Source organism: Glycine max, chromosome 15 (genome assembly GCF_000004515.6).
Source record: "Glycine max cultivar Williams 82 chromosome 15, Glycine_max_v4.0, whole genome shotgun sequence".
Classification (NCBI taxonomy): Eukaryota; Viridiplantae; Streptophyta; class Magnoliopsida; order Fabales; family Fabaceae; genus Glycine; species Glycine max.
The window spans coordinates 798413-825790 of record NC_038251.2 but is presented as its reverse complement, the minus strand read 5'-3'; the positions used below and the strand labels follow the sequence as shown (position 1 = coordinate 825790).

General features: G+C 31.8%; 3 protein-coding genes, 1 long non-coding RNA gene and 1 pseudogene across 13 annotated transcripts; 3 read left to right on the top strand and 2 right to left on the bottom strand.

Moving 5' to 3' along the window:
- Window positions 1-5401: 5401 nt before the first annotated feature.
- On the top strand, window positions 5402-10436 carry LOC100798395 (acyl-protein thioesterase 2). Of its 8 annotated transcripts, none has more exons than XM_041009806.1 (12): window positions 5403-5699; window positions 6373-6428; window positions 6763-6862; window positions 7045-7143; window positions 7479-7593; window positions 8723-8759; window positions 8896-8965; window positions 9081-9185; window positions 9473-9623; window positions 9751-9833; window positions 9955-10048; window positions 10144-10436. In XM_041009806.1, exons 3-12 carry the CDS (start codon window positions 6820-6822, stop codon window positions 10223-10225), a joined length of 879 nt encoding a protein of 292 aa, XP_040865740.1. In that variant the 5' UTR covers window positions 5403-5699; window positions 6373-6428; window positions 6763-6819; the 3' UTR covers window positions 10226-10436. The 8 variants fall into 8 exon arrangements, with proteins under 8 accessions (XP_040865742.1, XP_040865741.1, XP_040865740.1 ...); XM_041009804.1 differs by having other exon boundaries at window positions 6712-6862; XM_041009808.1 differs by lacking the exon at window positions 6763-6862 and having other exon boundaries at window positions 5402-5699.
- Window positions 10437-11586: 1150 nt separating this feature from the next.
- On the bottom strand, window positions 11587-13167 carry LOC100795204 (uncharacterized). Its single transcript, XR_418213.4, has 3 exons — window positions 12974-13167; window positions 11881-11959; window positions 11587-11799 (listed from the first exon to the last, which is right to left on the bottom strand). It is a non-coding gene; the product is annotated as an uncharacterized lncRNA (long non-coding RNA).
- A 2072-nt stretch (window positions 13168-15239) lies between these two features.
- Window positions 15240-17728, top strand: LOC100820265 (WD repeat-containing protein 43). 2 transcript variants are annotated; one of them, XM_026125638.2, is made up of 5 exons: window positions 15240-15806; window positions 15907-15989; window positions 16711-16821; window positions 17201-17275; window positions 17352-17728. In XM_026125638.2, exons 3-5 carry the CDS (start codon window positions 16726-16728, stop codon window positions 17496-17498), a joined length of 318 nt encoding a protein of 105 aa, XP_025981423.1. In that variant the 5' UTR covers window positions 15240-15806; window positions 15907-15989; window positions 16711-16725; the 3' UTR covers window positions 17499-17728. The 2 variants fall into 2 exon arrangements, with proteins under 2 accessions (XP_025981423.1, XP_040865757.1); XM_041009823.1 differs by having other exon boundaries at window positions 15317-15806; window positions 16711-17275.
- Window positions 17729-17839: 111 nt separating this feature from the next.
- On the bottom strand, window positions 17840-18893 carry LOC100788711 (late embryogenesis abundant protein 2-like; annotated as a pseudogene).
- A 2494-nt stretch (window positions 18894-21387) lies between these two features.
- Window positions 21388-26825, top strand: LOC100784991 (uncharacterized). Of its 2 annotated transcripts, NM_001253221.2 has the most exons (9): window positions 21425-21729; window positions 21833-22046; window positions 22825-22910; window positions 22996-23211; window positions 24425-24606; window positions 25285-25443; window positions 25593-25673; window positions 25759-25813; window positions 26163-26803. In NM_001253221.2, the coding sequence occupies exons 1-9, from the start codon at window positions 21619-21621 to the stop codon at window positions 26367-26369; spliced, it is 1311 nt and encodes a 436-aa protein (NP_001240150.1). In that variant the 5' UTR covers window positions 21425-21618; the 3' UTR covers window positions 26370-26803. The 2 variants fall into 2 exon arrangements, with proteins under 2 accessions (XP_040865371.1, NP_001240150.1); XM_041009437.1 differs by lacking the exon at window positions 25593-25673 and having other exon boundaries at window positions 21388-21729; window positions 26163-26825.
- The last annotated feature ends 553 nt before the right edge of the window (window positions 26826-27378 follow it).

Below are 27378 nucleotides of genomic sequence, written 5' to 3'. Positions count from 1 at the left end.
ATAAAAAAGAGATATCTAAGTTTTTACTACAATAACATAAAATTAATGTATATTTATGTTAAAAAAATGTACTACTTTTTATGGTGAAAATTTATTTGACTAATTGAAAATAAATATAATGACTTTTTAGTGTTGATTTTAATCAACTACAAACAACTTATTTTATTTAGTGAGAGAGGATGGTAGTTATAAGTTCTTTTTTGGTAAACAAGAGGTGTTCTACTTTTCAACTAAGAAAACAATGAGATTAATTTAAAAAATAATTTGAACAAGTAACAACCCATTCAAAATGTTTTGCAAAGTTAAAATATCTTCACAATTAGATATAATCATTTATGCAATCGAAACAGAAAAATTTTCAATTATGTTCACGGTTAAAAGACTATGTGAAACAAATATCTTTAGCAATAAAGATATATAGTTGATGAAACCAGAAAACTATGTGAAACAAATATCTTCAAAAATAAAAATATATTGTTGATGAAATCAAAATATAAATTCTTCAATTAGGTTTACAATAAAAAATATGATGCAAACGTAAAAGTATAATTGTTTTTGTAATCGAAATGCAGTATGAAATGAAGAAAAACAAAAGAGTAAAAGTTTGAAAAAAAAATGGAGATTGAAAATAGTTTAGAGTTTGGAGAAGAAATATAAAAGAAGATAATGCAATAAAGTAAATTGATAAAAGAAATGAATGTCAAAAAAGATAAACTGCATTAAACTATGAGTTTCAACATACACGTTGTTCCTAGAGTTGATAGCCTTTTTCTATGAGTCATGATGTTATAAACAAAACTTGTGCAAATGTTTTTTCCTAGGAAAAAATGACTACCAACATGCCTATTTATCGTTTTTTGACTCAATGAATAAATTACAAGATTTATGCACCCACACAACTTATTCAAATAGACTATTTTAAGATGTTGACAATTGTCTTCGTTTTGACAATAAAAAAAACTAGTGATAACTGTCTTTTTCGTTTCTTTTGTCAAAAAAACTATTCAAAATTGTTTCTTCCGACAAAGGAAAACCGTTGATAAGTATCTTTGAATGCACAATCAAAAGTCACATGCCTCCAATAAATTTTCATTTATGTCTTCAAATAATTTATTTTCAAAAACTCTCTTCACAAATTGAAATTACTAAACACTTGAAAACTTTTTAAATATTTTATCAGATAAATCTTTTTATCAACGAATATTTCAATTGTTCATCAAAATGAGCAATACACTTCATGTAAGCTTCTTTGTTTTTATCAACTTTCATTTTTCGATTGTTCATCAAAATGAACATTACACCTCCAACAAACTTCTTTTCGATTTTTCAATCTAAATGAATATTAAACTTCTAGTAAACTTTCTTTTGAATTGGTAATCAAATTCTCATTTATTCATGTAATCGAATGGTTTCCAAATTTTACTAAACAATATATATACAATTGATTCTAATGTCAATACTTAATCATAATATCAATTTACAGAAATTCATTTTCCATTCAATCAAAATATATTCCTCTTCAAACCAGCAATTGAAAGCAATGTTTCCATGACAAATTGAATTGGTCATTTTTAAACATGACATAAAATCTCTACATTTATAAAATTTTATTCACAGCCCAACAATTATATATATATATATATATATATATATATATATATGAAAAAAAGAAGAAAAAAAAATGCTGCCACTCATTTTTTGTACCAATACTCATAGAAGTTATTGTTTGTCCCTTTCATTTCCTACTAACCAAACCGCTTCTTATTTTTATCGTCTTTCACTCCTTCCCGGTTCATCCCTTTCAAAATTATCGAAAACAAACAGTGTTAGAGAGCAAATATTATTATGCAGACAGTTATTTCCGAACATAAAAATTTTAGTCACTAAACATCGAGAATCCACCTTTTATGATAAAATTTAAACAGCTTTTCTGATATCCTCCTATGAAAAAAAAAACTTTTCTGAAATATTGATTTGGTTTCTTTTGCTCCCAATTCTCTTTGAAGCATAAATAAACTTCAATTGCCAAATATGAATTCGGTGTAGTAAATAGACACACAGTAAGTCAGTAACCTTCAAATTACCATTGTTACCGTGGTTGAAATCATCAGGTTAATACATCATACATGGTCTCAACAATCCGAAATGTTTTAAAAAAGTATGCATACAACGTATAAAAAGTTCATGCCCAAAAGGAACCTTTTTTTTTTTATCTTTTATTTAGATGGTGAATCCTTCAAATGATTCAAATTCTTCATGATTTGATTGAAGATCGAAGAATAAAGAATTTAGAAAAAAATCCTTCCACGCCCACCCCTAAATCTAAATAATTGGCAAAATTCATGTTTAGCAAAAATAGCTAAAAGTTAAATACAAGTTAAAAGCTATTTTTAGTTGAAAATTGTTAATTTAAAGATACAAACTACAAACTTAGCTTATGAAATTTAAATATTTAGTAAAATTAACTCATGTAAAGTAATATAATAAAATATGTTTATATATATATATATATATATATATATATATATATTATTTTCTAGAAAAAATATTATTAGGTAATCATATTTTTAAATTCTTAATTAATTTTTAATTTTTTTTTGTTGAAGATAAAATACTTTATTGAAACAAAAAATAAATTCTGTAAATAGTTTAAAATTAAAATAAACATTATAGTATTAAAAGATAAAGTAAATGAGAAATTTTATTAAAATATTAGAGATAAAAGTTTAACTACCAAAAAATTTTACGTAATTAAATTAGTAAATATTCACGTAAGATAATCCAAAAGCATAACACATTTAATGATCATCCGAGGACCAAACATGAAGTGCAATGTATCCAAATGGCTAATAATTTGTATTTGACTTTTAATGATGAGTTTAAACTTCTTTTTAACTTTTTAAACAATTTTTATCTTATAATTATATTGGTCCGCCATAACATCAAACGAAATTGTGAAATTTGCAAAGCAAATCAAAATCTACTTTTTGTAGCCGAAGTAATAATAACACAATTACAGTTTTATTAAAAAACTATTTTATTCGCAAAGAAAGTAATTAAATAAATTTTCTTACTCCATCCTATTTAAGATTTAATACAAAATAGTTCAAAAGTTTCTCTCGGATCCTAAAAATCAAAACACAAATCTCATTCAAAAAATAAATAAATCAACACACAAATCTTATTCATACGTAAACATTTATAATTTTGTCACGTCTAATATAAGGTAATGTTAAAATTAATTAGAATCAGCCTAATAATAAAAAGTTTGGGTACGTAATAACTGATAAGTATGAGATTGTAATGTAGCAGGTGCACCTGCATTCGAATATCTGTCACACCGAATCAAAAGATTCAATATATGATTGCACACGAAGATATTTAAAAGTAATCTCAATTTTAAAGGCAGCAAATTAAGGCGTGCTGCTGGTTGTGCTTTCTATAAGTTTTAAACAATTTTTTGTTACATGTTTGAGATTGCACACCAAGATATGCTAAAGTAATCTCAATTTTTAAAGGCTGCAAAGGCGTGCTGCTGGTTGTGCTTTCCATAATTTTTTATATTTTTTAGGACGTTGGAGTCATTAAATCAATCATATATATTATATAAAGGTAAGTTATTTTTTTAAAATGTAATTGTATATTTGTATATTATAAATAAAGTCAGCAACGCGAAATAAATAAACGGATTTCTATTTTAAAAAGAGCGTAGGATCGAAAATTTGGCATCTTTTCCCATGCCACCAAGTTAAATATGGTTTTCAATATATTTAAAATCCTTACTTGTTCTAACAAAGATGAAATTGTTTAGTTTATCCTGATCCAAAAAAGTGAAGCTAGAAACAAGCCTGTTATGGATCACAGCCTCTAATTGGTCTAGATGATGATGGTAAAGCTAATTAGTAACACAAACGTAATGTTTAAGTTAAAAACTTTTAAATTCCCTAATAAAGGGAGATGGAAGTTTTCAATTTGAGGAGGCATTAGAGGCCAGAATTTTTTGTTTTTAGTTGAATGCGAGAATTTGGGATTGAATCTAACTTAAATTCACTTTTACTGCCTTGAAAAGGCAATAGTGATTGTATCGCCACAGACATATATATATATATATATTCTTAACGTGTCTAAATGGGTTATAAGTTTATATATTTTGTGGTTTGTGTTAAACTTAAACAAATGCTTTTTTTAAAGCAAATTAAGGAATATTTTTCTCCGTGTGCAAGCCAGCTTGTTGCAAAGGAGATCTGGAAAATATTTGAAAATGGTCATAAGCGAGTTGCACTATCACAATATATTTCGGATTTTGAAGTTTACACACTTTTTCAATAGGGTACTCAAATATGTTCCCTTTACCTATTTGAGCCGCCTAATCTTCAAGATCACACCCACCATACAGTACTTTAATCTCCAATAACAAGCTAGTGCCAACACCATATCTTGTCCATCATAAACAAACGCTCCTACTTGTACTCTTCTTGTATTATTATTATTTTTTAAAAAGGGTTTTGGAGCTATTTCTCTTTGTGCATTTGAGTGTGGGGCTGGTATGCAGTTGACGAAATAGAAAGTTGATCTTAAATTCTCCTTAGACGAGGGAAAAATCCACTATGTTTTTGACCTTCGAGGGATATTAGATGTTCAACCATTAACACGTCCACCAATTAGCATTTGCCACGTCACAGCTTATTTGAAGTTTAAGTCAACCAGTTTAATATTGATGTTGCTTTTGTTGTGCTACTACCATTGTCTTATATGCAACCAAACCCTATTTAACGTCTTTTTATGCAATGTATATATCTCCTAAGATATTCTTTCCTCAACTCCCAAATATTTTCACTTCTATACTTGCTTAATTTATTTATTTATTATGCATTTTAATTTTAATTCTGAGGTTTTAATTTCATATGAAAGGAAAAAAAAAGTATCACAACACATACATTCTTAAAATTACAAATTAAGTGATAAAAGTTAATTTAATTTTATTAATTGGCCTCTAACTTTTTTTTAAGACAAGATCAAATATTAAATATGTGCATCTCTTAAAGTACGAATTTGAATTTTAGTTCAACACATTACAAGAGATTAATTGTTTCGAGACTTAACTCTTTAATATGATGTTTAGTTTTTAACAAAATATATAATTTCAAAAAAGATCGTAATGTATTTATTTTTTTCATAAGGAAGGAAGTGAATCCCTTTAATTATTCTATTTAGATTTTCTAATCATGAGGTGCAAAAGCAAAATAGTTTTTGCCGATTTCCAAGAGCTACATCATTATTCGAAAGGCTTTATCTTACTTAAGCAGACAATTTTAAAACCACAGTAGTTAAAAGAAACAAAAAAAAAAGGTGTTAAACACTGTCATTCGATACTATTAGGACAAATATAGTCAGTGTCTAAATAATGATAATTTTCAAGTGGGGACTTGCCCATGTTACAAAGGATAACTCACCTAATAATTCTAACTTGAGAAGAAAGCAGTGTTTGGAAGGTTTGTTACACTAACAATACGAAGAAAGGAATCACATTCACATATCATGAGAATTGGACATTAGGCAAAAGAAATTGGTTCATGAGTCATGAGTTCTTCTGGAGCTTGATTACATTCCAATTTGAAAATTTCATGTTAGTTCAGAGTTTCCATCAATGCAAGCAAAGAACATGAGAAAGGAAAGGATGGTGCTAAACTATAAAGCAGGTAGTGGATAGAAGGAAGGACAGGTAGCATTTTAAGATTTTCCAAGTAAGCTTGAATGAAAGCTGCATTTTATAGGGGAGCAGACATAGTGGTGCACAATGAATGTACTCTTTGACCTATGCATAGTGGCTCTACCTCTGTATACCTCAAATTTTATCTTGTTGAGCCTGGGATATATGCCAGGTCCACCTTTCACTTTGCAATAAATTACTGTGAGAATCAAAGCTGCAAATATCTGCACAACTTGGAGATGGAGAAACAGGAAAGCCATATAATTATATACCAATAAAAGAAGTTGGCCAGTGAGATATATTCAAGTTGGAGTCTACTAAGGCCCTTTCTAGCTGAAAAAACAAAAGATATACAAAAATGCTATTAGTTTATCACATTGAAATTTGATAAACAATGCGCTTACGTGTGTTATGTTTCTTAAGATTCCTTTTGGGGAAGATCATTGCTTAAACTTTTCTATATTTTTTTTTCTTCTAAAGAAGTTACCTGTCTGCTAAATAAATGAACGTGTTAGGACGTTGTTTTTTCACCTAAATGTGTTAAAATCAAGCTCCGCTACTTACTAGTGTTATTTGTCATTATGCTTTAGACAAGGTCTAATCTATAGCCTTTGGACTTATGCTGTTTCTCATGTGTATAAACAAACGAAACTTTTCTTCAGGTGGGGTTTGTGCAACTAAAGTTTAGTGGCAAGCAAGACAACAACAAAAAAGGAAGGTTAGAATGAAAAGCATACTTGCCTTTTCTTGTCAATTTTAATTTGAAATCCAGGTTAGGTTACTTAGCTTAAGGAGGGGAGAATACCAAGAAGCTCCGCTTCCTTTTTCAAGTGCAATTCTTGGTGATTTCCAATTTTTTTCTTGAGTAGGCAAAAAATTGAAAAAAAAAACTATAGTTTCATGTTAATGGGTATCCATCAATCATGCAGAAATTCATAAACAAATGATTGTGAAAAAGGTATTTTGTTTTACAAACTTAGGTTATTCTTTCTTGTTTTCAGTAATATTCTTCTGTGGTTGCTTTATTTTCTGGCCACTTTCCACAAGCATAGATTCTCATAGAGAGTCCAGAGAGAGCCCTCTCTCCTAGCTGTGCAGCAGAGGAATGGATGATTGTGCTCTGCTCTGCTTTGATTCTCTCTGCTCATAAAGGTTTCCTGCTTTTGTCTTTGTCTTTACCTCTCCTTTTCATGGATACCCTTCTAGGAGGTTGCAGCAGCACTCTATAGTCACTATACATACATGGCAATGCATATTCACACATTTTATTCCAACTCCACCATACCCTTCTGGGTATAAAGGGGCATCACCATCCTGCATTTTCTTCATTGCAGAACCTCTTCATACTCATTGCAGTTGCAGTACGTGGGGGGTGCTTTCAACACTTTCTTCAATCAGCAAAATGAGTCATGCACATTCTCATATGGGCTCTGGTTTGTTTTTTACTCCTCTTTCTTCATAGTCCTTTTTCCTTCCTTGCACCTTGCATGAATCTTTTTTTGGTGTTGTAAGGTATCACCTTGCATGAATTTTAGTCTTTAGATTGCTATCAGTCAATTATAGAGCATTTTCTTTCTATTTATTTGTTAAGTAAGCCGTATTTATAATCTTTTCCTCTAGCTTCCTGCATTATTTAATTTCAGTGCTGATATTCTCAGTTCATTTAAAGGATTGTCATGATTTTTTACTCATGTTTTCAAATCTGTCAGTAACTATCTTCAAACTTGGTATGCCACAGATTAGTAAGCTTTCTCACTTACAATTGCAGGTAGTAGAACCACTCGAAGAGCTTTTGAGTTTGGGAAGACACATGTAGTGAGGCCAAAAGGAAAACACCAAGCCACTATAGTTTGGCTGCATGGTCTTGGTGATAATGGTTTGAGGTATGCATGTCATCATGTCTTCAATATTGTCATAGGTCATTCTATCATTTCCACAATTATCAGTTCATTCTTGTACCGGTTGTTCTATATTCACTTTTCCTTTGTGGATCCTTTCACTTCTCTTTTCCTTTCTACCTCACCTAATATTTTAATGTTTTTCTAATATTTACCTTTTTCTTTCCTCAATCTCTCTTTTTCACTCGGCTCTTTCTTACTTTTGGATGTACACAGTATACAGTTGAGTTATATGTGTAAACATGGGAATGGATCCTCTTGTGTGGATTTTTCACATGATCCAGTCACATGAAATTTTTGTCTTTCTTTATAAATGTGGGTCATAAATCATAATCGATATTGGTGAATATTATGAAGCCAGGGATAGACACAAATTTTCACATGACCATGTCAAATGAAAATTCAACATGAGAAGATTCATTTCTGTGCAGACTTTTTGTTGAATCTCCACCCCCACCCTCCACCTCCCCAACAGTACTATTCCACAACTTTCAGCAAACTCAATGTTTTGTTAGGGAACTCAAGGAATTTACAGGCTGGATCTAGTTTTCACTTCTTTCAAATCCAAAAGTATGTCCTATTCTTGTTCTCTGTGTCTTACCTCACTCTCTTGCTTCAAGTACACAATCCGTACATGAAGGATGAAACTTTTATGAGAAAGAATATGCAGTATATCGGTGGATCCAAAATTGGGTTGTCCTGACTCCTGATGTTGAATGTTCAGTATTGAACTTCTTTCTATTTAGAATCTGCATGGAACAAATTCTGTTGAAGAAAGTTGTGATTTTAATTATTGGAATCCTGTTAGGCAAGAGCATATACTAAATCCTCAACTGGGGGACCACAAACTCACTTGTTTCTCTACCAAAAGAACGGCTAGACATGACTTTTGACAGAATAATATATTATATGAATAAAAGCTGGTAAATTCTGATGATGTTCTTTACGGTGTTTAGTGTGGTCACAGAAAATGCCATCAAGTTTGAGCATTTCAATCCATGGTTTAGTACTTTATTCTAGACAATTTTATCTAGGAAACTAGTGGTTCCCAATTGATGTCAGATTTACTGGCCGGAGACTAAATTATCTGATTTCGAGCTTTGTTTTGTTGCAGCTCATCTCAGCTCCTGGAATCCCTTCCACTTCCAAATGTGAGAATTTTATATCTTCAATCAGTTTGAGATTAACTTAATTGCTTCTCTAGGCTAATATTGTCACTCCATAACTATGATAACTTTGGGGTTCTATAACATGATGTTTCTCACAATATGATATGATATGATGCAGATAAAATGGATTTGCCCAACTGCTCCTACCCGTCCTGTGGCGATACTTGGTGGTTTTCCCTGCACTGCATGTATGTCAAAACATTCTTTGCACCTTCTATTTTTTAATTAAATCATCACTATGTAACCTAAAACTTTTACCATCACAAAAAAAGAAGCCTGACTTGCTTAATGGGTATTAACCAGGGTTTGATGTGGGAGAACTTTCAGAAGATGGTCCAGATGATTGGGAGGGTTTAGATGCCTCAGCAGCACACATTGCTAACTTGTTGTCCACAGAGCCAGCTGATGGTAATTTCAACGCCTCAAAACTTTGCTAATAATAAATTAATAACTATACCTCAAAACTTTGCAATTCTACAAGGTCCCATGATATCATTTCTGTATTTAGGATGTGTTTTTCTTCATATTAAAGAGAAGAAAAAAACAGATCAAAGTCTAATTTATTACTATGTACCTTCTTCATCTATAACTCTTGGCTTAGTCTGTCTTCTTGAAACATATCCAATTTGTGTATTGAAGTAATTGATATCTTGAAGTTGATGATTCAATCATTTTAACAATTCATTATGTGACAGTGAAAGTTGGTATTGGAGGCTTCAGCATGGGTGCAGCAATAGCTCTGTACTCTTCAACTTGTTTTGCCATGGGAAGGTATGGAAATGGCATTCCATACCCTCTCAACTTAAGAACAGTGGTTGGACTAAGTGGTTGGCTTCCCGGATCAAGGTATTTCATAAGATCATAATATTATTGGCTATACAGGCATTACACTTATGCTGATGATAATATTGGTCATTCAACCGAAACACGAATTCACATGGTTGACACTGTCTTTGGAACCTGCTATTTGTAGGAGCTTAAGGAACAAGATAGAAGTGTCACATGAAGCAAGAAGGCGAGCAGCTTCATTACCCATTTTGCTGTGCCATGGAATCAGTATGTATCTATAAATCTTATATGCCGATGTCATTGTTCCTCTTTATGTGAGAGACATGTTTTTATAAATTTAAAACTATTTTATTGCTTAGGATTCTAATGTGCCTTGTGCTATTTGTAGGTGATGATGTAGTCCTTTGCAAATACGGAGAAAAATCTGCTCAATCCTTATGTTCAGCAGGGTTTCGATATGTTGCATTCAAATCTTATGATGGGTAATTTTTCTTTATAGCTGAAATCATCCCACTAAGTGATCAATGATGATCAGCTAAAGCAGTTGCTCACTTTTTTTGGTTTGCCATGTGTGCAGGCTTGGTCATTACACAGTTCCTAGAGAAATGGATGAGGTTTGCACTTGGCTTAGTTCAAGGCTGGGACTTGAAGGTATATAGGAGGATTTATTTTCTTGGTCCCTTTTTGTCATGTTCCTCGGGCAATAAAGATCTGCATATGTTTTTTAAGAATTTTCCTAGGGACTGGATTAGTTGTATTATTGAAGAGATTTTTAGTTATTATTATTATTATTCTAACATAGCACGGACCTTGACCTCCTTATTTCTCAATTTCAAAGAAGATATGGTTAGAATTGTCAGTATCCAAAAATTAATATATTTTTATTTTAAAAAAATCCAGTATAAATAGTTACAAATTCGTTCACTTAAGAGGTGGATCAAATTAGGTGATTAAACAATTAGCCTCGGCTTGTGTTCTTGACTACTTATCAAATAGGATCCGTCATTTATTATTATTTTATGAAAGTTGAAACCATCAATCAACAGTTCTAAATAATATAAGTCCAAACCAAACGAAATCGGCGTTGCGGCTACAAACTGAGATTACAATTTAATAAGCGTTGGGACCACAGTCACTTAAAATGACATGCACTCTCAAGAATCAAGAAAGATGAATAATGAAGTTTTGTGGACACTTGGTTTTGGCATCAGCGTAACGTCACAAAATAAAAGAAGCAAACTTGTGTTCAATTAATCCATCCCAACAGAATGATCTTATCTTCAATTCGAATAGTTATAGCATACAATAATTACTTCTAAAATTTGGGGATTGCTACTATACAGTTTTTCAAGTTTATTTGTAAAATTGTATAAAATTAAAATGTAACAATATGAAGTTTGTTAAAATAGTTGGAATTCCGCAGCAACCATCAACAATCATGATTTTTATCGTCTGGATTTGTGGATTCAGTTCACTAGAATGACTGAAATTGCAGAGCACAAGATGTAGCAAATCAAAACTAGCTCAAATAACCGACACACTTAAATCTTATACAAAACTGTGTGTGTTGCAAAGATAGGCATCCCACCTAGACTAAGGTATAAATTAGGATTTAGGAAGGATGAGATATGGGACAGCTATTTAACTTCCTCTGCATGTGGCAAGTATCTTGAGGGAGGTTTGCTAGAATATTAGGAGGGAAAGTGAAGAATAAATGGAGGATGGGACTAGAGAGAGGTAGGGATCAATTGACTAAGGTTCTGTTGCCTTTGGGCAGGGAGGTTGAAATTCTGTAGTGTTTTCTTAGAGTGAGAGTGAGAGTGATGAAACTGTGGTTCTAATCGCTTTAACTGGGGATTATCCCTATTTTTTTTCTTAAGAAAATACCTAGGTTTTCCTATCACACTTTTCGGACTCCAGATGAATAAAAGTTCAGTCTCAGCTCTTGTTTCATAAATAACATACAAACATTAAAGCAAGGTATACACACACACACACACAAAAATCTTATAGAAAGGAATAACAAAAATACAATTTTTTATTTGCCGAATAACTTAATACCATTCAGAAAATCTGGTTCAAAGAAGTTACATAAGGAGATCTTTCAGCAACAGAAACAGATTACATCAAATAAGTTTGTCTAAACTACCTCACTCCCTTGAATTTCATCACATTATTTGTCCATTTACTGCTTGGACATAATATCTTTAAGCTTTTCCTTCAATTCACCCGTCTACACGAAGTAAAGTATAGTCAAATAGGAGTACAAAATAACAACTAAAAACAGATCAAAACTCTTGAAATGGGTATTAACCTGATGCATATTAAGAACAATATCTGATCCACCAATAAACTCCCCCTTAATGAAAACTTGTGGAAATGTTGGCCAGTTACTGTAGAGAAAGAACACGTGAGAACAGTAAGACATCACAAAAGTATTTTGCCTTTTCTGTCAATAATTAAGCTGTTGAAAGGAGGAAGTAATTAAACTTGGCAGCACCTACACTTCTAGTACTACCATGTTTGAGAACCAATTAATATGATCCCATATACCGCTTTATGTGCAAGGACAGGTTTTGGCTGACTAAATTCCAGAGGATTTAACATAATTGTACTAGTTCAGATGCTAGAAGACACAGGGTTTAAATAAATAAATGACCAACTCATTTAATGAGAAAATAAGACTTAAAAAACAAGTGCAAAGGCCCGGAATTCTATTTGATTGAAAGACAAAAAGAAAATGAAAAAAAGTCCAATCTTACAAAAACAAAAACTGTTTCCATATTTTCATTGTTCCATAGGACATAACAAGACATTATGTTTAGAATGATGCAAAGGGATGGAATGAAATGGGGGGCAAGACATTACGTTAGGACATAACAAAACATTATTGTTTTAGATTGTTTAAAATAGAATGAACCTGATGGAATGGAATCTATTCCATTCCACCAAATACTCTCCTTTTCTTCCCCTCCAACTTGGGTGGAATGAGATGAAACTAACCTATTCCATAATAAAATATCCAAACAATAGAATGGTAACCTTCTTCTACTCCATTCGGTTCCACCTCATTCGATTCCATTCCACTCACTATCAGATACACCAACATAGCTGATTGATCTGAGAAGTGAGAAGAAACAAAGAGATTTCTGGATTATGACACCTCAGTCCCCATTTTGGCACTCCCTTAATTCCAAGTTCAATTATTGAACAATCCAGACGTAGAAAAATTCCAACTTTACTCAAACACTCCACCCCAAGCTGAATAGAATTCGCAGGGGAAAAACGATAAAACAAAGGATACCCATAAGCGTTAACTGCAGAAAGCATGCAACTTTATATAATTGAGACATATAGATAACACAAAGTTGCAGGAAATGACAGAGTAGGGTTTGTTTCAGGGTTACAGGTGCGGTGAAAGAACGAGCTGCAATTCCCTTGAAAAGGATGTTGGACAATGATGTTGCCATGCTTTCGATCAACTATGCAGCAGCAAGCAATAACGTTTGAGAACGCAGACAAGACAACTTCAATTAGGCATTGGAGTCGATGGATTCCGAGATTAAAATACCATACGTTTCATTTTTGGACAACATTTTACTCTCTCTCTATTTATATTTATATATATGTTTCACAAAATACAATCATATTTGAATAGGATATATTTCTTCCAAGTATTTAATCCAATTGTGCATAATTTGAAGTTGAAACCCATGTTAAGTTAGAATAACTCTTCATTATTATTTTTATCCACATATATTCAACTCAAAAAATTTACAAAATTCTATATTATTCAACCAACTTAACTAAATCTTTAATTATATAGTAAGAATTAGTTTAATTTCAGTAATTTGATAATGAAAAATTGCACTAAATATCAAACTAATTTATAAGAAAAACAGTACCAATAAAATCATATTTATTTAATTGTCTTCCGATCGTTAACTTTTAATTGAAGGCACATTATATTTTTATTGCATTCCAGTATACAAAATATAACTATTGTTTTATTTTTTTTCATTTCAAGGTCTATTTTAATGTCTATTTTTAACATTTGTCGTAAAAATAACAATAAATTAGAGTATAAAGTTCTAAACAAATATGTACTTATATTAAGTTTACTAGTATTTTTCGTTTTAAAAAATAAAATAAAATAGTTAACTACATTTTGGGAACTGAAAATGCAATAAAAATTTAATAAAGTTAATTTTGGATTTTAGAAATTTAAACATTGTTATTTTTATAGATGCCAGGTTCACTAATAACCGCCGCCGGTATATAAAAAATATAAAAAGAAATAAGTAAACGGTGGACTTGAGCCCTAAATTGATTAAACCCTAAACCCTCGTTCACTCCCTTTCTACAAAGGAGAGTTCAGTTCACAAAAGCAGTTTCCATGGAAACCAAAAAAGCCAAGAAAAGAAAAGCAATTTCTGATCCTCATCCCCAATAACAACAAACACGCTCGATTTTGGTAAGAATCATATAGCGTTTTCAATTTGTGTCTTTTAAGTTTTAATCCCATTTTGAAATGATTAGTTTTCACGGTACTTGATAATTTGCTTTAAATTATGGATAAATAGATACTTTTTATAACTTGTTATTTGTTGACAAATACTTTCTAGAAGGATGGAAACATATAATTGAATACGAAGAGTGTAAAAACAATAAATAGATCTGTTCATTAACTTTTGTCATTATTAATAAAATAGTTTACATGGGTATATAGGGACAAATTTGTGTCAGTGAAATTGTATCAATATAATTATCTCTAATTGTCAACCTAGGAGTATATTTGTTATATAATATTAATATTTTCTTGAATTTCGTCTAAAAATATGAATGGTAAATAATCACTTTTGTCTCTGTAATTTGTTGACAAATGCGTCTCTAAAGATAAAAATACAAAATTTATTTCCCAAAAAATGTAAAAAGTACGACAAGTATATCTCGCCGTTAACTTTCATTTGTCACGGTTAATAAAATAGCCAAAATTCCAAGAAGTAAAATATGAAATATATATTTATCTTTTAGGGTAATTTGGAAAAAATTGTAATGATTGGTATACTATTACAATGTTTTATTTTAGTAAATTGATACAATGTTTATTTTGGATAATTTTTATTGTGACAGACAAATTATAGTTGATAATCAATATTATCGTTATTATTATGTTTGTTTTTAAATTATGTTTGCTAATATATTTTTTAAGTGACTATTGTAATGCTATGTTTGTAACAATAAAAAAATAGCAAAAATTTAGTGAAAAATTATATTTTACACTTAAATGAAACAAATTTTCGAATCTAACAAATTAGTCCAATAGAACAATACTGATATTTAGGCCCAATATTAAATTACAAGCATTTTTGTCCAATAATGATAATTTATTAACATTTTTTGTTCAATGGAATATACTGACATTTAGGTCAAAAAAAATTATTGACATTTTTCTCTAATAAAAAAAATATTAACATTTTCGTCCAACAAAAAATTGCTGACATTTATGTCTAAAAATGATATTTTATTAACATTTTTGTCCAAGTATGATCACATTTACAATCATTTCAGTAACAAATTCATTCTTCCGTATCATGTAGGTTATATTATTAACATGGACGGAAGTTGGTTACCGGCATGATATATTTGTTGCTCATATTTTTTTAGATTTTTAAAGACTAAATTTTATATTTTCATCTTTTAAGACACATTTGTCTTACATCAATTCGTGAAAGTTAGAATCTCTATTCCTGCTGAATTCTTGCTCAAGATGACAAATATTATTCATAGTTATCCGATGCTGCACCTTCCGTGTTTTTTCTTATCCCTTCTCTGTTTTCATATCAATTAGGCTTGCTACTGGATAAACTATTTTACTTGAAAATCTGTTCAATGTTAAAGCATGCAAAGATTTACTGTTAGGGTAGCTGAATTGAGTCCTATCACTATTCTGAGATGTATTGATTGATATTTCTTCTTATACTGGACTCAGATGCGGATCAAGGCCAGGTTGCAGATGGAATCCTTCATGATGTTCATTTAAGTGAGCCAACTATGGGAGAGAAACTTGCTGCTCTCAGTTTGCCAGATAAGAACAAATTCAGGAGGGATAAAGAGCAAGATTCTTCTGACCCAACTAAGCCTCCAAGTGCAGACTCTGTACATGTTTTGCTTGGGCAAGCATTAAATGCTGATGGTCGCACCCTTCTGCTAGATTGCTTGTATACGCAGGATGAGAAGGTTCTTATTTTACTTTCCTAGAATGAGAAGTTACCTAATTTTTCAGTTTTTTTATATGATGTGCATGGTGACTGTTGTAACTCCTTCAATCCTTTTGCAGGTTATTACAAAGTCAATTGCACAGTTGAACCCATCAAACGTCCTCAAATTCCTACACCCTCTCATATCCATTAATGAGTCTAGGTAACATCACAGTGATAATTGGAACATTTATGTTTAATAAACCTAGTAGTTTTCTTGTTAAACTTTTAACTTGTTTGTTTCTAGTCTTAATGGATACTGTTATGTTACTGCATGATAAGCCACTTAATTTAAATTTTCAAGAAGCTATTTGACGAGGATGATTTGGGACTTTTCTTAGGATGTGGATTGTATGCTATACTTGTACTACCTACACTGGAGGGTTTTTTTTTTTGGCTGTGGGGGGAGGGTGGGAGTAGATGTAGGATAAAAAACTGTAACACTCAAGTGATATTGGTGGAGAACTCGTTGGCTCAGAGATATTGAATGCACCCTAAAGAAGGATGTTTTTCTGTAAACAATCAGGAGGACATTTGAAGAAAACTTCTAGTATTTGGTGAAAACAGGTCACCCCGTACTATCTTTGGAAATCCTTTTATATACGACATAAACCCTGATTTAAAATAAATCCTACCTATCTACTGTATTAAAAGAAAGTGAGAGACAAAAATAGAAAGTAAGGCTGCTGAAGTACCCTGCTACAGTATCATCAAGTTCAACACTTCTCATCTACAGATTTTTGAACAGAAATCTATCATATAAAAGTAATTTGTAATTAGAATTTACTCTAATTTTTCTGCATCAAAAAATAAATTTTTAGCTGTCAGATTATGCTCCAATTCCTGATGCATTTTATATAAGCTATTTTCTCTTGCTATTATAGGGGTGCAATTTTGGCATGTACTCTTCCATGGCTAAGTGTCTTGTTCTACAGCATGCAAGTGCGATAATGTCCCAGGAATCTTCATTACATGTTTTGAACTCATTGTATCAGGTGGGAGCTTTTATTTTGTCATTATTTATGATGTACTCGACAGGCTTTCTCTATATCGTTTGTTCAACCTGTGCTTTCCAAGTTATAAGATATATCATAATATCATACCCGTATTTCATTTCATATCTGCTGGATGTGCTTGAGGAAGGCATTTTATCATCAATTTAACTGGAAAAAAATTGAACTTATGCGTGGATATGCTATATGTGGCAAGGCATCTTAAGTATTTTAATACTGAATAATTTCACATACTATCATATTTTGATGACTACAAGTGTACCTTAGGTAGGCTTCATATGGTTGAGTGAACCGTGAATATTAGCACTTGCTTTTTGGCACCCATTTTCCTCAATTGAATTTGCTGTTTTGTTATGTGTAGCTGATTGAATCTAGAGTTTGGACTTTTGAATCTGCCGTTCATTTGTCAAGTTGCGTAGACATTCATTACACAGGGGTAAGTGTTTTCCCCGTTTGAACGTGTTAGCAGTATTTGGGTTCTCACTTATTCATGGTTAGCATCTTTTGGACAGGTTGCTGATGAAGAAGTAGATGAAGGTCAAACAGTGCCAGTTATCTATGAGGATGACAGTTCAGAAGAATCCGGGGATTTGGAAACTGATGAAGCATTTGAAGTATTCAGTGATATTGAAGAAAGTAACGATATGATGAGCGAGTGATCGTGTGCGCTTGTTCTTTTGTTCTTTTCAATGTTGTCATGACGAAGCACCGGGGTGAGAACATTGGCTGCGGCACCTGTGATTGGATTTGCAAAAAATGATGTTTGTTTTCCAACCATCATTAAACCAATGAGATGTATTGCTTCTTTTTAGAGTTTAATTTTAATATATGGATAGTATTCGAAACTATTTTGAAGTAATTATTATAAAATTCAATAAATTTTAGTTAATAACTTCTAAAGTTTCCGGTGAGTATTTCAATTAAATTCATACTTTATATTATGAAATTATTTTATGTAGTACTAGTAGTTGGCAAATTATAATTCCATTTGAAGTGTATGAGTTATGTTGATTTTGATTTAGCGTACGTGAGACACATGAGTGTAATAATGTACCTAAAAAGAAATACAAACCAAGGGTGTAGCATTATTAGAACATAGTTGACATTAATTCAAGGCTATATATAGCATTGAACATACATGATGAAATTAGCTAGAGAATAGAAACTGCGGATAATAGTACACTCCTTAGGTAGGAGTGCAGGGAAAAGCAGATTATTTAAAAGTCATGCTGCGTAAACCATACAAGAAAGCACTTTAATTATAGTAGTAGCTAGTAATTTCTGCGATTGTCTTGATCATGCTGGCCCAAGCCAAGGGTTTGCTTCACAGTCTCTGTAGCACCTTGGGCAGCGCCCTTCACCTTCTCCCCTGTCTGCTGCAGGAACCCTTTGGTGTTGTCCTTCCCTGACTGGGCCGATTCCTTCGTCTGTATTCTGTTGGGCCTTCTCCTTTGCAGCTTGGGCTGTTTGTTGGGTCTTATCCTTTGCAGCTTGGGCTATTTCCTGAGTCTTCTCCCCATTATTGCCCATCATCTGATTCGTCTTTTCCTAAGACACAAGGGAGGTTAATCATTTTCTTTATGTAATTTGATCCAAATAAAAAAATAATAATTTATGATTAAGTGATAGTGTAATCCGTTAAAAAGAATTTCATACACTTATTATCTATCTTTTATTCAAAGATAAAAGATGTTTTCTAACAGTTATCATGCATCCTCAGTTTCATTATCTCTTTTTTGCCGAAAGAAAAGAAGCAAGAATGATTGTTACCTCAGTTCGGCCCTTGGTTTGACCAGCTTCATAGCTTTGCCTATGGGATGCCATCTTTTCTTCAAAGGGTGTCTCAACTCTCAACTTTCTTTTTCCTTGCTGGTAAGCTCACGATTACAGTCTCTCTTATCAACCATCGCTAGTATTGCAAGCACCTGTGACTAAGTTTGAGTTGCCGCTCTTAAAACGGAGTGCCGTTTACAAGATTTCGATTGAAGGAATCAGCCCGTGGAATTTCGCCACGTTATCTACTTCACATTATTTTTCAATTAACTAAATAATACTTGTCATGCGAAATAAACAGAAGGAAGAAAGATAACCAAAAAAAAAAGAGAAAAAGAGAAATATGACAGATCGTATGATTAAAAAAAAGAGAAAACAATAGTAAAAAAATAAAAAAGAAGACAATCTAAAAAAAAAACACTTAATTTAACTTGTCCTTGTGCTAATGTGAATGCATTTCATACTTCCTCCTATGTTGTGCAGTTATAGTTAAGCCTAAAGTGCTTGCTGATAGACAGTAATTACTTATTTCAGTATATTTGTGTTTTTTTTTTTCCGTGTCGGTTATATAGTATACTTTGATCACGCGCTTGCTAATACTATCATAGAAAAAAGAAAAGAAAAACTAACTGATACTATCATAGTTGAACTTTTACAGTAAGACATTCTGAAGATTGCAAGGTTGAAACTTGAAACACACTACACCTATTACACTTTGACCATACAAATAAAGGAGAGAACTAGAAATAGGGTGCGGAAATGTTTTTGGAGCTGATCCTATGATGAACTTAAGGAGTACACTAAGAAAGAAAGTACCATATACTATTTTTTTAAGTAAAAATATAGAGATTACATGTATTTTTTTATCGGAGATAATCTTATTTAAATCAAATAAATAATAAGATAATATTTTTTTATTAGTATTCTAAGAATAGAAAGCATGTTCTATTCTTGAAGTTGACCTTTGGAAATTTTTTAATTGTTTTACATTTGCCTTGGAGAAGTTTTTGAACAAATTAATGTGTATTTTTATTCAAAGAGTGTAATTATTTTATGAAAAAAAAATGATTATATACTAACAATATGAAAAATTTCATAGAATCATCAAATTACAACATATCATAAATGTTAAATTTGTTGATTTTTAAAATAATTCAAACAATAATTTATAATTGAATGATGGTACAAAATCATATATATTAAACTCTTGTTTTATTGTTCAAATTTGTTCTATCCTTGGTTAGTTAATTGCATTCATAATATTTATAAAAGTGGAATGGGATGGCCACGTTGTTTGGATGCATGTTTTATGGGAAACAAATCAAGATGTTGATTCTTTGATTAAGCATGAACTTTCCCTCCAGGATCAAATAAGGATTTTTTATGTTGCTTTAGATTTTATTCTTGGTGCCTTAAGGTTAAGGGTAAATATTGTTTGCATTTGTTTTCCCATATATTTCTGATCTTGCTTTTGTTACATACCTCACTAAAAGGATAAGAAGTAAGATTTATATAATTTTGTATTTTTTTATAATTAGAAGATATTTAAAATTTTTTATTTGACATTTTACTAATTTACTCATACTGACTTGTCTTATTTTTTTAGGATATTAGTATCTCTAGTTGGAGTTTGGAGTTTTATGTCCAAATCAAAATTTAACCCCAGATCAAAATTAAAAAACTTAAATATCAAATCATTCGTAACAAGACATATAAATTTGAGACATAATAAAAATTACAACTATACTAGAAAAGACATGTTAGTGAATATATTAACAACATTTATATTTAATTATGTGTATATAACCTAATGATAGAAAAGCTTTGATAACATGTATGACGTAATAAAAATAGCTAACACATGACATAAAAAAATTAACTTTACTTACGCGTGTTTGGTTCAGTTGTTTTTTATTTTTACTTGAAATAAAAAAATGATGATAAAATTGTGTTTGGTTAGATTTTTATTTTTATTTTCAATAAAGATATTTTTTTTCGAACGAGCAAGAAATCGGAAATAATAAGATCTTATTTTTAATTGGGTAAAATAAAAATACTATAACAAGGAATATAATTTTAAGCAAATATAAAAATACATCTTTTTTTGAAAATACATTTTCAGTGTTTTTATTTCTTGAAAGTAGAAAATAATAAGTCAAATTAAACATTTTTTAAAATTTTAATATTTTAAAAATAAAAAAAATTTTCCAAAAATAAAAATGCAAACCAAATACAATGAAATTTCCAAAACAAAGGCAATATTAGATTTGCATTGATGGAGTGATATTTGTTTTTTGTGAAAACACTGGTGGCGTTGGGCAAAAGCAAGAAATATTTGAATAAAAAAATATAAATTATCATTTTATAGTTACCAAAATGTGTAAATTGATAATAATTTTATTTTTAAAGAATAACAATTTTAATTTATTTGCAAACTTTGTAAAAAAAAATAACAATTATATCTTATATATAACTTTATGATAAATTAATTCTTAAATTAAATTATATAACTTTAGGTCTCAAAAAATATAATTTATTATTAAATTTTACTTCTTAAAAACAAAATCATCTTACAAACATAAATATAATGAGATAAAATTTTCACTTTTTAATAATTCAGGACTATATTATAAATTTCATTATTTGAAAGGCTAAATTATTATCGATTTCCACGTTTAGAAAAAAAAATATCATTTGCTAAAAAAGCCAGTGAGAAGTGGAAATTATTGGTATTGGCCTCCAAATAGGAATTAAGATCTAGGTTAGGGTTGTAGTAGAGATTAAATAAAGAGAAGAATTAGGATTAATTGAATTGCGAGCAAGTATAACTCGGCTCAGCTCAACTCAAGTGTTTGTTTTGTTTATCGAGTTGAGGCTGAGGTGAGGCCTTGTTTGCCTGACCCTGACCCTGACCCTGACCCGACGAACGACGGAGAAAGAAGAGAGATTAACCGGGGAAGGGTTTAGGGTTTGGGAGTGGAAGAATCGAATCGAATCGAATTGAGAATGTCTCTGACGAGCGTGACAATGTCGGAGGAAGTGTGGTTAAGCTGCGTGACTCATGCATTGTCCACTGAGACCGAAGAGATTATGGGCCTTCTTCTTGGGGACATCAAGGTAACCTAACCTTTCTTTCTTTCCTTATCAATTAAATTCAACAAACACACACAGAGTAACAGTAGTTAGTGTAATTGTGGATGGATCCATGGATTGGATTCAGCATTCGAAAAACGGGAGTGTGACTGCATTGATATGGGGGGCGTCTCCTCAGACTCGGTCTGATCGGCGAAAGGATCGAGTGGAAACCAACCCTGAACAGTTGGCTGCTGCTTCTGCCTTGGCTGATAGAATGACCACATCCACTGGAAGAACAACCAGAGTTATTGGTTGGTACCATTCACACCCTCACATTACAGTTCTCCCTTCCCATGTTGGTAAGTTACTTCATTACACTTAAAATGGAAACAGTTAGTTACCTATTGTTAACTTGTTCATTCTGTGAAATGAAAGGGGTCAAGTGTGGTTTTATAAACTACTTTATAGCTTTTAGAGAGGAAATTGCTAGCACGGCCGGAACACCTTGCTGCAATGCAGTTCTTAGCTTGATAAAAAAAAACAGTATTTGATGTTTGCTATTCTAAATTTTGCTTTTTAAACTGTGCTCCAACTTAACCCCAAATGAAGGCATGTGTGTGTGACTGATTATATGGATCTAGTGAAGATTGGCTGGTTCAGATATCATTATCCATGAGAAATACCGTGCGTATTTTTCAAGCATGGTATTGGAGTTTCAATCATTTCATATTAAACACTAATTTAGCTGGAGCCTTCCAGAAATTAGGTTGAAAAGCTTTCTGTTAGACTTTATATTTTATTTAAGTATATTGTCATTTGTCACTATACATAAGCTTTTGATATATGGTTCTAAACTTCTAATGGCTCCTACTCTCCCTATTAGAAGACAAAATCATTAATTTTGGATCTATCTCCACGCACATAGCACATTGAAAATTTCTGACATTAGGCATGTTATAGAGTAGGGACTTGGGAGTTGGAGGGGAGGGGCACAACAAAGATTTTTTTGAATCATAACACATTTTTTCTTTTTTGTCCAATACAATACTCCCTACCCAGTATCTTTTGCTTTTATATGTTCTTTCTTAACGTCATTTAAAAAAACAATATATAACAAACATATTTACTATTTGGTAGATGTGCGGACTCAGGCAATGTATCAACTTCTTGATTCTGGATTTATTGGGTTGATTTTTTCCTGTTACAGTGAAGATGTAAACAAGGTTTGTGTTGAATGCATGATCAAAACGTTTTTTATTTCTTGATTTTCATTTAGTTTAAAATGGAATAACTTTGGACTGTATTCAGGTAGGAAGAATTCAAGTAATTGCTTTCCAGTCATCTGATGGGAAGCAGAATCACAGGTCAAGACCTATACCTCTGTCTCCTGTAAATAGAAGCCCTGTTATTGATATTGATTCATCACCAAGTTCCTCCGAGAATGTATCAACAAAGCCTGGTTACTTCGAGGCAGAGAATGCCGAGCAGGATACTGGCGATTCAAGAAGTGTTGTTGTTAGTAAGGTATAATTCATCATATCTCAAATTGAATTTAAATCTGGTATGTTGCGCTATGTTTTTTGGGAAAAGAATAGACTATGGTATTTAGAATGTAGATTATGCTTGAATGCAGAATTAAAAAACATGATGTTGCTTATAGAAATTGTAAGAGGGATGTTTATTTGTTAAAATAAGTTGTGTTTGTTTTCTGCTTTTCTTTTTTAATTTTTAAACAAATCTCTAAGATGACTTTGCAAAGTGTCTTTTTAATGTTAAAATACTGACGTGACATATTGTTTTTTAGTGTCCACTTCCAATGGTGGTGTTATGGTGTATTTATAGCATGGCAAAGTTTTCAGTTCAAGATACTTGAATCAACAAGCTTTAGAATCCCAACTTCTTTTCAAACTATGAAAGGAAGAAATTGGATTGAGTGTTGGGAACTGAGATCCAAATGGGTTAGGTTGGATCCATTGATGGATTGGAGGCAATTATTATCAGGAATATATGTGATATAAAATTACATTACCTTGTAGTAGTAATTCTGCGCTAGTTCTGTATTAGAAACTGCATTATGGCAGTTATCATAGAAAATATTAGATCCAACCCACTGATGGATTGGAGGCAGTTGTTATTATTAGAAGTATATATGTGTGTGATATAAAATCACTTATCTTGTATTAGTAATACTGCATTATTCTGTATGGGAAACTGCATGATGGTTGCTATTCATAGAAAATAACTGATGACAGTTATGTATTAGGATTATATTATATCTATAAATAGTAGGGTGTGTAATTAAGCTAGTGTGTTGTTATTTGCAGTCTGTGAGCAGAGAATACTCTCTGTAGGAGACTTTGTGTCTCTGGGACAACAAGTATATTGCTGTATTATGTATGATTTCTGTTCAGTATTGTATTTGACTAGTTTATCAACTGGTTTATCATAGAACCACCCCCTCGGCATGTGTCCAATCTGGATTTTTTTTATCTGAAAAATGTTTTACTTGAAGGTGATGCAATTATTTCCTATTACAACGCTGACTTTAGTGTATCTTTTTGTTGATATGGCGAGATGAGGGTATAAGATGAAACACACACTCCAGGTTCATCATATGGGAAATGAATTCAGTTCCTTGAGGCTGTCCTATCAATAAAACTATACTTGCTTTTTTCTGTATAGATCTGCATTGTGTTTCCTTTTTTCTTATATTTATGCAATTATATATTTTGGCTAGGATGGGGGGAGATCAGACTTGGGGAATTTCTTTGCTAATGCTGATGCCAACTATCTAGGGAGAGATAAAAGTGGAGGAAACTACCATCCCAACAATTCAGACACCAACATAGTTGATGTTGATCCCATGGATATGTCAGAAAGTATGCAAGAGGCTATGCATCGTTCAAATTTGGACATGAGGTATAGAATATTGATGATTATGTAATTGACCACTAAGATCTTTATCATTTATCAACCAATAGTTTTGGCCTATTTTTGGTAATTGGATTGCATCATGTCCCCTTGAAAGGTGAAACATAAGGGAAAATTGTGACTGCCGTTTCATATCTAAAGCCTCAAATCGAAGTTGACTTGATAATGACCTTGATAGCAGCTAGGTACTTGCCAATGAAGACAAACAGGAAGATAAAGGGAAGACCACAGTATCCATTTATGTCCTGAACAATAGTTGGCTTCTGTTTGAACATAAATTTTAGCCTGTCTCGAAAACATCCCCTCTAATGCTTCTTGGGGATGATTTCCCTTTGCTAATCTAAAGATTTCCTTGACACATTTGTGCCAAGTGTGTATGACAGGTCTTTAATAACTTATTACACCATAAATTTTCTATTAAGAAATATAATAACACAGGAGATGGGGATAGGCATTCTGTGGATGCTTCTCAATGTTTGTTGGTTAAAGTTTGAATGATAAATGGAAGCTATAACTGTAGAGCAACTCTTGAATATAAACAATAGCACCTTTTTCTGTCTTCTTTGTATTATGATTGATCTGGTCAACCATGTTTAATCATTTAGTAGGTTGACAAGATAGTTTCTCTCAATATTGGGTTTTAAAATGGCTTTTTATTGTTTGCAGTGGTGCAGAGTTCGTAAGAAAAGAAATTCCCCTATATGTTTTGCCAGCCTTGTCTTTAATCAACCTTGATTCACCACTATCGTCATACACTGATCTGCAACATGTACTATTTGAAGAGGAACAAAATGCATATAATCAAGCCATCTTACAAAATATGAGGTGATAATTTGATAAACTATATGGTCATTCTTAATACTCCAATTAGCTTTTTATGGAAGCATTTTGTGTTTGTGTGTGTGTGGGGTTGAAATGGAAGCATTTTATTTGCTTCCTTAATTTCCTATGTGCCATTTGTTTATACTTTGCAGGGATGGGAAAGTGCATCCACTGACTTTCATACACCACACTTCAACTTATCAGGCTTCCTTGTGCAAGCTGATTGAATATTGGTCAGAGCAAAATGTCCAATTTTTGTTCCTCCTTATTTTCTTTGTTGCCTTTCTAATAACCTTTTACTACTTTGTGACTTTACAGTTTAAGTCCTGCAATAAATGCACTTCAAGATCGACTGAGAGAGAATGAAATTCGGGTATTTATAAACTTTTATAGTTGCATCATGATAGTTTTTCATTGACCATTAGCTTCTGAAAGTTTAGGGGATTTTTTATATATATTTCAAATCCTTTTTCCGCGATTCTCTGTGAAATTCAACCATTTTATACTTTTTTATTTACAGAATGCCCTAATTTGGATTGACAACTAACTTGCCCCATCTGTTTTATTATGCTGTATGTAGATTTAGGTGTGATTTCTCCTTAAGCACGCTCAATAGTTATTTGATGATCCAGTAAATTTGAGATTTTTTTGTCCACCAGGACTATTTAACCCTTGTCGAATCATTATAAACACGTGTTGTACTTGCGTTTTTGATATAACAGTTAGCAGTTCTGAGTGAAGAAGCCAAAAGTCTGGAAGCTGAGGCATATAGAGGGAGTGAAGCAAGTGTAGGATCTCCCCGTCGAGTTGCATCTCCTGTACATCGAGGAGGTTCCTCTCCTGGTCTGAGAAACTTGCATGACTCGCCTGAATCACTCGGTTCTAGGAATGTAGCAAGTCCTGGTAGCAGGAGCAGAAAAGGATATTAAAGTGACACCCTCTTTGGGAGTAATGCTCCAAGCAATATAAACGATGATGATGGTTTACGATGGTTTTGCTAAAATGGGATGTTTAATATGTAGAATGTACATGGAAATGGTGTTGCCTCAGCAAAGTTTGCTAGTTGAAAATGATGCTAAATTAAGTATTATGCTAGTGAGAGTCTAATAGTGTAGAAATGGTGGTTTGGTGATTTCATTCACTTGGAAGAACACATTGAAATGATCAAATGGCATGCACGGTTGGATTAGAAGCATGTTAAACAGCCCCCTACTCATATGGCCACCGTTTGACCCTGATCCTTATGCTAAAGTTAAAGCAGGGTTAGATGATGAGGGAGAAAAAAAAATTGTACACAGAAATACAGAATCTTATACTATCGCAATTGCTGCTGCTATTTTCAACGTGGAAAAGGATTTTGGTTAAAAATAAAATAAAAGATTAATGACTTGTGATTTGGTTAAGTCTAGCCATACGAATGATACGATGAAAAGGAATAATGAAATAATGATAAATACCAATTAATTTTCCGTGATACTTCCACAGCTTTAGCTGGATAGTATTTGATGTAACATAGGGCTTGCTTATCCCGACAACACTTTATGCCTTGATTTTATATTACATGCTTTAATTTTACACACATTTTTCTACAAAAGTTGTCAAATATATATTACATATTTTATATTATTTATTATAATTTCTCTCAATAATTGATTTCCATGTATTATAAGATTTTTTTTTTCAATATTATGACATTGATCGAAAATGTTCATTAACTTTATTAATGATTATTTCTTCTCGAAAAGGTTGATTAGTTGTAATAAAATCTTTTATTTCAATTTTATTATTTTTATCCACAAGACTACAATTGAGACCTTGCATAAGAGATTTGTCACATGAATCAAATAAAATTGATAAATTTTGTAATAAAAATATATTTAAGATAATATCTAATTTGGTTAATAATATAATTTTTTTTACACTTATGGTACATCAAAA